The sequence below is a fragment of the Nyctereutes procyonoides genome, unplaced genomic scaffold, assembly GCF_905146905.1.
Source record: "Nyctereutes procyonoides isolate TBG_1078 unplaced genomic scaffold, NYPRO_anot_genome, whole genome shotgun sequence".
Classification (NCBI taxonomy): Eukaryota; Metazoa; Chordata; class Mammalia; order Carnivora; family Canidae; genus Nyctereutes; species Nyctereutes procyonoides.
In genome coordinates, this window is record NW_026575126.1 from 71,690,031 (window position 1) to 71,701,550 (window position 11,520).

Consider the following 11,520-nt stretch of genomic DNA (forward strand, 5'->3'; position numbering starts at 1 on the left):
GGACCGATGGCATAAAAGCCGGGCTCCTGGCTCTGTCGCCTCAGTCTCCAGGCGGTGGCGTGGAGATGGCGTTCCGCGGCAGGAGGCCGGAGCACGGCGGGCCCCCGGAGCTGGTGAGGCTTTGGCTCTGGCTCACCTCTCTCCCCGCCTGTGGTGTGTGCTGCCGCGTCTTGATTCCTCCTCTACCGCTGTTGTCTTTTTTTTCCCCGCAGTTTTACGACAAGAATGAAGCCCGGAAATACGTGCGCAAGTAAGGGGAGCCTGCATGTTGCCGGGTGTCGGGGGTGGGGTGGGGGCGGCGGTAAGGGATTCGGGAACCGACAAGTTGACTTAACAGCGGGCATTGCTTGGAAAGCACGCGGAATTTGGGGGGGGGGTAAGGAAGGGACGAGGACTGACTGACTGCAGTTCTAAAGTGGGAAGGTCAGCGTCAAGCAAACCTCGAACGCTTTGGGCCTCAGTAAACTTGGAATTAAAATGGGGGTGGAGCGTACCTATTTTCTCTAGGTGGTGGTCAAACAAATTTCAAAATAATTTGTTTAAGCTTGTGGTAAAATCGGCGGGGGGCCGTGGATGCGTGTAAGGGGTCAGTGCTTTTGCGGGGAAGGAGCGCGTACTCCCAGAATGCCGCACGTTACTAAGTTCGCGTGAGAACTGTTGGTGTAGGATTTGTATTTCAGAGGGTAGTTGTGCCACTGTAAAGTCATTTAACAAATGATGGCTGGCACAGGGACTTCCAAGCCTTCCCTTTCTTATACACTAGTCTAGATATAACTGTTCTCTTTCTTTCCATTCAAATTAGAGTCCAAGACCAAGCCAGCCAGCAGAAATCTCTGGCTCAATTGTCATTATGTCTCCTCTCCGTAAAAACTTTTTTCCAGCTGCAGAGCTCTGCGTGATTTTTTCTCTTGATCTTGGGGTAGATAGGACTACCCCAAAATAGACCTGTTCTTATTAGATGTAGTCATTTATTGAAATAATACTTAGTTTGAATTAATTAGTATGGAAAAATGTTAATGTTTTGTTGAACTGGTTTGGTTTTTTTTTTTTTTTTTTTTTGGTAATGTGTTGAAATATTTAGGGGGTATTAAACTAAGATGTTAAGTAAGGTATGTTATCCAGTGTTGTTACAATTAATTTTACAGGTTTCATTTTAAATACGGTACTAAGAAAGCCCAACATGGCTTGCATTATATTTCTCACAAACCATACTGGTATGGGTTTTTGTTGTGCATTGTTGAGTTTTATATGTGAGAGTAACTATGGTGGGGTAGTTCTTCCAGAGAATATGTTAAGTAGTAACTATATCAGAGCCTTACTGAGTTGAAAATCTGCAGTGATTAGTCACTTAGCTAAGTAATTCGTTCCCTTCACATTAGCATCATAACTGGTAGAGTTATAATTTGTGTCCCAAAATAACTGTTGTTGTATTACGTGGATTTTTGGGGTCAGTTTTAAACAGTTGGAGTTGAGTATGGTGACTGGGAGAGAGTACCTCAGGATGATTGTTTCTTTTCCTCTTTGCCTTTTTTTTTTTTTTTAAACTGAGTGATATTTTAGCTCAGAATTTCTCTATTACTTGATTGTCGTTTTCTGCCTTCCCAGCTCACGAATGATTGATGTCCAGACCAAGATGGCTGGGCGAGCATTGGAGCTCCTTTGTCTGCCCGAGGGTCAGCCCTGTTACCTGTTGGATATTGGGTGAGATCCTGGGGCTCGGTTCAAGTAGTCCAGGTGATGGACTGTCTTTGCTGCTCACACTGTTGAGTTCCTGTTTGATTATGTTTTCCAGCTGTGGTTCTGGGCTGAGTGGAGATTATCTCTCAGATGAAGGGCACTACTGGGTGGGCATCGACATTAGCCCTGCCATGCTGGGTAAGTATGTCCTACTTGAATGTGGACTTTTCTTCATGAGCAGGGAGCAGCTGTGCATCCTCTCTCCCTGATGTGCTCTTCTCCGATGCAGATGCAGCCTTGGACCGAGACACTGAGGGAGACCTGCTTCTGGGGGACATGGGCCAAGGCATCCCCTTCAAACCAGGCTCCTTTGATGGTTGTATCAGGTGAGAAGAGTTTTTCACTTACTGCTTTCAGTCCTGCAGGTTAGTGCTTCCCAAACTAGCTGTGTAGCAGAGTTACACAGGAAACTAAAAAATAGACACCCCCAGGTTAGAGCAGTGGTCCCAGTTGTCTATTTTTTTTGTATTTTTGAAACTACTCCTTTGATCGTCTTGGACTTCCAGGTTCAGGTACAGCTGGTGTAGATTCTCTGCTCTGGGGGTGGGGGTGGGGGTGGGGGAGGGTGGTCTTCTCAACCTCTAGGAGCCATTTTGTGGGTGCCAGCAGCCATCATTTTAGCTCAGCGGCCATCTTGTTGGCCTCAGCAGCCATCATTTTAGCCCCAGCGGCCATCTTGTTGGCCTCAGCAGCCATCATTTTAGCCCCAGCGGCCATCTTGTTGGCCTCAGCAGCCATCTTGTTGGCCCCAGCAGCCATCATTTTAGCCCCAGGGGCCATTTTGTTGGCCTGAGGAGCTATCATCTTAGCCCCAGCAGCCATCTTGTTGGCCCCAGCAGCCATCATTTTAGCCCCAGTGGCCATCTTGTTGGCCCTAGCAGCCATCATTTTAGCCCCAGTGGCCATCTTCTTGGCCTGAGGAGCTATCATCTTAGCCCCAGCAGCCATCTTCTTGGCCTCAGGAGCCAGCTTGTTGCCTTCTTTTTTAATTGCTCTTCAGTGAGGGGGAAAAAAAAAAAAGGCTCTTCAGTGAAGAATGGTCCAGAATTTAACAGTCTCTTCAGTGGCTTAATCATTTCTGGGTTGTCAGGGTCAAGTTTTGAAGACTCATGTAGTGCTTTGATAACAGACCTTACAATATTGAAATGACTGTTCAAAACATGAAGTTGTTCTTTGTCTTCTGTGGTAAAGTTCTGTTAAATATTTGGTGTAACGTGTTGATGATGGGGTGGAGGTAGGGGATGAAGGAGGAAGTTGTATCTTTGATCCTTACCTTTATACCTTTAATCCACAGGAGGGGGATACCTCCTCCTGTGACTATGGGTTGAGTAGTGGGGATCTGGATGTGAACAGTAAAAATTTGGAATTGAAGATTTTTTCCTAGGGTAAAGGAGGAGTTTAAATTTGGGAACAAGATTGGGGGGAGAAAACACCTTTCAATGATAGCAATTGCTTTTTAGTAATGATTGGGTGAGCTGCAGAAAGCCAAAGGCCAGTGATATGGTCTGTATATCTTCGGAATAAGTCATCCTTTTTTTTTTTTTTTTTTTTTTTTTTAAGAGATGATATGGCAAGCTGATTATTTTTCTTTTTTTTTAGCATTTCATATTGTAAGACATGGTATCAGGTGCTGTGGATCTTGTGGAAGTACAACAAAGTCCCTGCTTTTAAGACTCTGCATGGTGTATGAGGTGCTCTAAGACACGAGCCACACGACTAAACAGGAATTTGAGTGTGGAGTGTGATGGAGAGTCCTGGGACCCACCCGAGCGGTGAAGAGAAGCCAGAGAGCACAGGGAAACCTGGAGGAGGAGGGGCCGGGGCTGGCCCTTGAAAACTGAGGAATTGAGCTAGGCATGGGGGGAGGGTGTCTGAGTGAAGAACAGTGAGAACAGAGCCACAGAAAGTGGCCAGAGAGTGGCACCTGATAGATCCCCGTGGGGGTAGAATGAGAGATTTTTAAGCTCCATGTTGAGAAGTTTGGGCTTTATTGAGTAGTCGGGAAGCTAGGGAGTGAGTGACCAGATCAGAACTGTATTTTGGGTAGATTATTTACAAGAAGAAAAGCGAGATTGTGGAAGCAATGGAGGCGGTGGTAGTGTTGCCCCAGGAGAATGGTAGAGAGAAATAAAAACTGGGAGAGGCAGTGGGACAGACCAGTAGGGTTTGTAGTTCCGTGGATATATGTTCACAGGCCTGAGTGGGGGATGTACCTGAGAGGAGTGTATGATAACCGTTTGAGGTTTTTAAATCTGGGAATGGTGAAGACAATGAACAGGTACAGTTGAGTGAACTGATTGCAGAGGAGAATGAATGAATGAAGGTGTTTTATTCTAACGGTTTTCCCTCAGATAGGGGAAGGGAAAGAAGGGGTAGGTGGCAGAGAGGCTTGACATACTGTGTAATTTTAAATTTGAGATGCATGTGCGAAACAAGGTTGAGAAAATACTTGTTTGGACTGGCTGCACAGAAGTTAATGCTGACCTTCCATCCAACCTTTTCTGTCCAATATTGTAGAACGGTGAGCTGAAGTGGATCTGCACATGGCCAGAAGGAGAATTATGGGCAGGAGGGTTTCACCTGAAGCTCAAGGATGTGTGCATGGTGATAGAGTCTCACAGAGCCTGGGAAGAGTACCACATGTTGGTCCCTCTCCTGACTGGGTCCCTTCTTTTCTCAGCATTTCTGCTATACAGTGGCTCTGTAATGCAAACAAGAAGTCTGACATCCCTGCAAAGCGCCTGTACTGCTTTTTTTCTTCGCTTTACTCTGTGCTGGTGAGTATGAGATCTCCTACCTGTTTGGGTTGGCTGTTTATTCCTCCTGTGGATAGTGATGGAGTAGGAAATATTCCACGGGAAGGCCATTCACGTGGGCCCGCCCGGGGTCACAGGACCTTGTTGTGGTTATTTCTGTCTAGGTCTAAGCCCTAAAGAGAAATCTCAGCAGTCTGATGCCTCAAATAAAATGCAGAACATGTCAGTGTCAAAATCTGAGACCGATTATAATTCCTATGTCCCAGCTGCACTGAATTTTAATTGGAAGTTGGTTTAGGGGCATGGACACCACAGAGTGAGGACAAAGACATCGTGTGTAGAGCTCACAGAGTGCCCACAAATCCTCTGACTCCTACTCCTTTCTCCCCGCTACTGCTGATGCTCAGGTGGGGAGCAGGGTGGTTATTTATCACAGAACCTTTATTAGCTTTATCTGTCTTCATGACTAACGGTCTAGATTTTAGTTGTTTAGTAGGATTAGACAGTAGTTTGAGATTTTAAGTCCTAGGAATGAACGGATCCAGGTATTTCTTGGTATCTCCCCACCTCATCCCTAGTTTTCCTAAGATGGGTTGTTTCTGCAGTTGGCTGGCTGGTCTCATGTATCATGTGCTTTTCCTCATACACATGCCCTGGAGTTAACCTGAGGTTCTGGTGGCTTCTGTGTTTGCCTTTCTCTCTGCTGAAGTGGTTTTCCCTCCTGTGATTAGCCAGGACCCCACTACATTCAGGACACTGCTCAAGTGTCCCTTCAGAGAGAGGCCTTCCTTGAGCCAAAAGTAAACCCAACAGTCTCTTGTCATTCACCATTCCTTTGTTCTAATTTATTTTTCTTCTTGGCATTAAATCAATGCTGTAAATTAGCAGCCTTTCATGCTAAAATGTGAACTCTGAAAGTTTGGGGGCTGTCTCTGTTCACGGCTGTGTCCCAAGCCCTATGAACAGTGTCCTATACCTAATGGGGTTTCAGATATCTAGTGAGCAAGGAATAGAGAAGCATTGGGCCTTGAGCCCATGGTATGATTGTAGGAGAGTGAGGTCTCTGTTGCTTGCAGGTTCGTGGAGCCCGGGCTGTCCTGCAGCTATACCCGGAGAACTCCGAGCAGGTGAGCCCCTTGGCTACTAGAGTTGCAGGGAAGGGGGGTGGTAAACCCAAGACAGGTAAGCTGTCCTCCTCACTCACCTGCCCTTGCGCTGTTGGGAGGTGACAAGACAAGGAACTCGTTGCTGACTAGGGGGAAAAGTAGGGAATGAGCCCCCAGGAGAGGTCCCTGTGGCCCCTGATGGCATGTTTTATGACCTGGTGTCCTAGGCAAGAGTAGTGGTACCTGTGGGGGTAGGGTAGGGCATTTGTTTTCTCCTGACAGACATCTGGTGTTAACAGTTAATAGGTTATTTCTGGTACACACAGTTAAATAGAAGTTGAGAGAGGATTTGAGAGAACAGCAAAACTGTCCTGTAGAACGTCATGCCATGGGGATGAGTATAGGTACAGACCCTGAAAGACAAGTGGGGAGCTGTCCCCAGCCCCTAACATGAAACATGAGTGAGTTTGCCTCCTGACTGGTGGCCATTCCTGAGATGGGAGGGGGGTAGGTAGAAAGATGGGTCCCTGGGCTAGATAGAAATGGAGACTTGAGGGAATTGCTGATTCCAGCCTACACTTCTTTGTGTGGCTTTCGGGGATTCAGAATGGAGAGCAGTCTTATGAAGATCTTCAGTTCTCCCAGGCAGGATCCATCCTGGGGGCAGACTGGCTCCTGGAAGGGAGTGGAGGAAAAGCTGTGTGCTCCCCCAGCCTCCATGCCTGACTCACACCATTCTCTTCTCAGTTGGAGCTGATTACAATCCAGGCCACCAAGGCTGGCTTCACTGGTGGCGTGGTTGTGGACTTCCCCAATAGCGCCAAGGCAAAGAAGTAAGTGCTGAGGGCTAGTGTGCTGTTGGCGTCGAGCAGAGGGGTTGTTGGGGTGATGAGCCAGCCAGAGGGTTGCTAGGCTGGGTCCCCCGGGCCCTCCTATTCTGTACCTGTGTGTGAGAGGGGACGTGCTTGAGGATTTGTGTGTCGTCCGTACCCCCCCTCCCCCTGTCGGCTTTATGAGCCCAGCCCTCACTCTCCTTTCTGCTTTCAGGTTCTACCTCTGCTTGTTTTCTGGGCCTTCGACCTTTATGCCAAAGGTGAGGGACCCAGAGTCTGTTGGTTTGTGTCCTTTGGATTCCCTGCTTGTGGGGCCTCGTACCTGTTGAAAGTGCTCAGGCCTGGGTGGCCTGGCCTCCCAGGGCAGGGCAGACGGGTGGAGGGACCCTGGGGATGATCTAAGAGTCCTCTGGTCTCTGCAGCCCCTGAATGAGAGTAACGAGAGTAATGAGGAAGAGGAGGTCCAGGAGTCCGTGTTCACAAGAGAGAGGTAAAACAGTCCGCACTCGCTGGGGCTGGCCTTGGGTGTGGGGTGGGGCTTGCTGCTGCCAGGGCTGGCAGACGGGGCGGAAGGAAGATGGCAGCGCTCTGCTTTCATGAGGCTCTCAGGACCAGGTGTGGCTGTGGCACCAAAGTGGTGACAGAATGGGAGACCTGTGGGCCTGTGCCTGCTCCCGCCGCCCGCTGGGCAGTGGGGGCCCTCCAGCGTGTCTGCGGCCCCCTTCTCCCTCAGGCTGCTGCCCCCACTGCGTCCCAGACCCCCCTCCCCTCTGGCTCTCCCTCCGCTCCCCTGCATCCTCCTGTCTGCTCTCCCGCCCACTCCCACATGCACTGTACCAGCTCTCCTGTCTTCTCCAGTAGCCAGCCTTGTGCATAGGCCTCCCTTCTGGGTCAGATCTGGCACCTGTCTTGCCCCACTGCACCATTCTCTCACTGCTGCTCTCTGCTTCTGCCACTGGCCCCACTGGTAGCTCTCCTCAAGGCCACACTAGCTTCTGTCCTGCCAAGGCTGTGGCTACTTTTCAGTCTGCTTTCTCTGCTGTCCTTAACTTAACCTACCTGCTCTGTAGGCACCAACTGAGACCTCGCTCCCTTGTTGCTTTCCCTGTCCAGCTTCCCCTAAGCCTTCCCCCAACCCCCATCTCAGTTTGGTCCTCGGCTCTCTGGCTGTTCCTTCTTGGAACACCCTGGGGCCCAGCCTGGACACACACACCACCACCACCCCACCCCACCCCACCACCACCCCTGTCTCTCTCCTGCTTTAGCCACCAACTCTAGATTCCTTGCTCCGGACTTAGGTCTGTGGCCTCTACCCCACCTCCAATTTCTGAACCGTCCCCTAAGTATCTGCTTTAGGGATACTTTCACCGGTGTGCAGGACAAAGCCACGCTCTTGCTCTTCACCCCAAGACTCCCTCCGCTCTCTCCCCTATTTGTTTCTGTTTCCCTTACCTCCTCTCCAGCCAGGCCTTCACGTCTTGCTACCTTTGACGCGAGTCTGTCCAGGGGGCAGCCCCCTCCTCTCCCTGGGCCCCCGCCACCTTTGCCTGGCGTGGACATTGCTATGCTGGCCTCCCTCTGCTCTTGATCTTTGCCCATTTGAATTTCTCCTACATGGTTGTAAGACAAGTCCTTTCTTCTTCTTCCTTTCATTTCTTAAAACGGGTAAATGTATCTTGCCATTTTGCTCTTCCAATGTCCTTGGTTGAGTTCTCTTTACCATCTGTTTCCCTCCACCTTTCAATGCTCTGAATCCTATGTATTTGTTTCCTGGGTGGTCAGGGGGTTTCCCCAGCCAGAAGGAGAACTTGGATATCACTGGTATGTCCCCGATGTCAGAGCAAGATCTTTGTCAGTGAACAGTGTCCAGCATTCAGTGGCTGGATAATTGATGGTAAGGCAGTGAAGGAGGTTATTTCTTCCTTCTGGTTGATGGGAGTGAAAAGCCTAAAAATTTTTAAGACGTTGAAGAAGAAAAATGGGTAGAGAATGAATTTAGAAGGCCATGGGTGGTGAAGATCATGAGTGTGTTCATGTCCACCACAGACTGAATCCTTCTGACTCCTTATCCCCACCTCCCACCACAGTCATCTCCCTTAGCTTCCTGGGTCCATTCTGGGGGAGTAGCGGGATTGTGGGGTGGTTTTAGATGCTTTTTGTTCTAAGTGCCCACCACTTGCTCCCAGTGAGTGGTGCCCTTTCTCCCACCTCCCAGAGGATCTGCCCTCAGTGCACCTCCTCCATCCACTGTGTATGTAGTCCCTCTAGCCCTCAGACTGGTGTCTCCAGATGACATGCGCTAACTGTAAAGTTAGGTAAGCAACTGTTCATCTACTTGAGGGAGTAAAGCGAGCACTCGGAGAGTGTGTCAAGCAGAGGGCATGTGTGTGCAGGCTCAGCACAGACTTGTCTCCCCAGTTCTGTAGATCCTCAGCTTGGGGGACGGGGGACAGGAGGCTGTTGTCCATTGGCAGGATAATTGGGGCTTCTCCTGTTGTCCTTTCTATCTTAATTGTTCTCTCTGTCTCTGCCTCTCTGAGAACTCAGTCCACCTGTGGCATTTGCAGCTACTGACCACCTTCCCTCTTGGCACCTTTGGGTTGGGGCACTCACGGCCTCTACCCACTCCATTATTTGCCGTGATGACTCTCCCCTGTGGTTTGTTTCTTCTGTGGCTCACAGTTGGCCCCCACTTCTGCTTCTGTACACGCTGCTGCTGCTGTGTCCTGTGCTCTCAACCCCGATGTTGGCAGCTGCCTATTTTGCACTTGATTTCTCAGACCCCTGCTCTCTGGTTGTAGGCACTCTTCTGTTTGCTTCATGTACCCTGCATGTCCATGCCGAAGGGTATAGGTCCTGTTGTCAGTCCTTTGCCAAGATACAGCAGTGACTGCTCCTTGCTTACTGAGGAGAAAACATGTTCACTCCTTACCCGTGTTCATATCTTCATGAACTAGCCTAGCCAAGTGAGATTCTCAGATTTTTATTTTTTAGAGTAGGGGGCAGAAGAGCAGAGGGAGAGAGAATCTCAAGCAGACTCTACATTAAGAGCAGAGCACAAAGTGGGGCTTAATGTTAGGACCCTAAGATTATGATCTGAGCCAAAGTGAAGGGTCAGGTGCTCAACTGAGTGAGCCACCCAGGCACCCCCAAGATTTTTTTTTTAATTCTGACTTTTGTTATTAGGTCAGAACAGAGGAGAAATAGCAGCAAGCAGGGTCCATGTTGTAGTCCATGTTGCAGTCTGGCCTGCATTGACCCTGAGCCAAGGAGGGAACGTGTGCTTCTTGCCGTTGGTATCCCACCAGGACTCCTCCCCTTCTCATCCCACACACGGGACTCTTCTGCTCCTGACCTGCTCTGTCCTTTCGGTGCCACACCCCATGTGGCACTCTGGTCCCGGCACTGCCCCTATCTCTGCCTGCAGGAATAGCCACTTGTCTCAGCAGCTCTCTCGTTTCTCCCAGATTGCTCTTCCTTTCTGAGTCACTCCCTTAGCAGCTGCCGGGCCTCTGCACTTGCTTTGCCTAGTGTCGCTGGTGCCTGCCGAGGCCCAGGCATGGGCTCTTCAAGGGCAGGCCTGGTTGATACCCACTGTAGGACATCCATGGGTTGTGTACTCAGGTGCTCAGGAAATGGTTAATTCAAATGACAAGCAGCCCTCTGTGGCAAGAATTAGGCTGGAAGCTGTTTGATCCCAGCTGCCAGGTGGGGGTATGGTTTGGGGGCAGAGGCTCGCCCCATTATTCAGGGCCTCTCTCTCGTGGGGCTTTATGAGGGGTCCCTTTTCTTCTCAGCCAGGGCTGGAGGCCAAGATCCGCCCTTGAGGGTCATTGTCAGGGCTGCCGTGAGCTGGCAGCCTTGTTACCCTGCCTCAGACATTTGTTGCCAGGAGCCTCTGCTTGGCGTCTGCCAGCCTTGCCAGCTCCGTAGCCAGGCGAGACGAGGGTCTGAAGTGGTGGCACTGGGCACAGGACCTCAGCTCTCCTTGGGTGGTGGCAGGCTTTCGTGAGCTGATGCTGGCCTGTTGCCTCAGAAGTACCGTGGTTCCCTCCCTGCCTGTCTCACAGGCAGTACCTAACAAGCAAACCCACCTGAGCCAGGTGGTCCTCTACACAGAGATGCCTGGGAGGGAGTACGGGCCTCTCCCATCCTCTTCTCCTCCCCCTCTCCTCCCGAACAGCAGCTCTGGCCTGAGGGGATGTCACTGGGGAGGAGAGTGTCTCTTGAGAGTGGGGACCTCTGTTGCAGAAGGGGCATTGAGGCCACCCGACACGGGGAAGATCACCAGTTTTGCCCCGCATGTATTAGCCTGGGTGCCAGCCAGGCCGCTCCATCCATCTGCTCAGAGCTGTCTAACCCCCCTCCCCCCACAGGATCCCATACAGGATCGCGTGCCGCGGGGTGGTAAGGAAGAGCCGTGAGTGGGTGCTGGAGAAGAAGGAACGCCGTAGGCGGCAGGGCAAGTGAGTGTTGTGGCCAGGCTGGGCTGCTGAGGGAGGAGGGTGTCCTGGGGGTTCTTTATTCTGAGACTTTGTTGTTTCCTTGCCACAGGGAGGTCAGACCTGACACCCAGTACACCGGCCGCAAGCGCAAGCCCCGCTTCTAGGTGGTTTGCTTAGGCTGCACGCGGTTATTACAGGCGAGAAGTTTTCTCTGTTGAAGTGCCTACATCCGTCAGCTGACAAAAATATTGTTTTAGAAAAGTTTTCATGTTCTAACAGTTTCTCTTCACTTAACAAAAGTTTTAATAGCATCTTATTTTGTTCTAAAAGCAATAAACCACTTCCTGTGGAATTGCGGTTCTGGCATTTTCCAGCTCTGTGATCTTTTTTTTTTTTTTTTTTTCCCAGCTCTGTGATCCTAAACACATTTCTTTCTTTTTTTTTTCTAAACACATTTCTTGAGTTTCTACTGGGGGGCAGAGGTGGGGGCTGTGGGGACTATCACCAGGTTCCCCAGGTCCAGACGAGGCTTGAAGAACTTAAGTGTATGAAAAGCATTCTTTTATTAATCTACAAGGAATACCGGTAGATTTAATTTCGGGCTGTTTATTCCAGCACGAGGCAGATTCGGGAAGGATGGGCA

The 11,520-nt window shown here is 50.2% G+C and overlaps 1 protein-coding gene and 1 non-coding gene across 2 annotated transcripts; both read left to right on the forward strand.

Annotated features, from left to right (window-relative positions):
- Window positions 1–7: 7 nt before the first annotated feature.
- Window positions 8–11,229, forward strand: BUD23 (BUD23 rRNA methyltransferase and ribosome maturation factor). The gene is made up of 12 exons (XM_055340317.1): window positions 8–113; window positions 213–250; window positions 1,606–1,701; window positions 1,793–1,875; window positions 1,967–2,063; window positions 4,418–4,514; window positions 5,570–5,620; window positions 6,347–6,432; window positions 6,647–6,692; window positions 6,855–6,922; window positions 10,809–10,898; window positions 10,987–11,229. Exons 1-12 carry the CDS (start codon window positions 66–68, stop codon window positions 11,039–11,041), a joined length of 855 nt encoding a protein of 284 aa, XP_055196292.1. The 5' UTR covers window positions 8–65; the 3' UTR covers window positions 11,042–11,229.
- LOC129520357 (small Cajal body-specific RNA 20) lies at window positions 10,184–10,316 on the forward strand. The gene has a single exon (XR_008666589.1). It is a non-coding gene; the product is annotated as a small Cajal body-specific RNA 20 (non-coding RNA).
- Window positions 11,230–11,520: the final 291 nt, after the last annotated feature.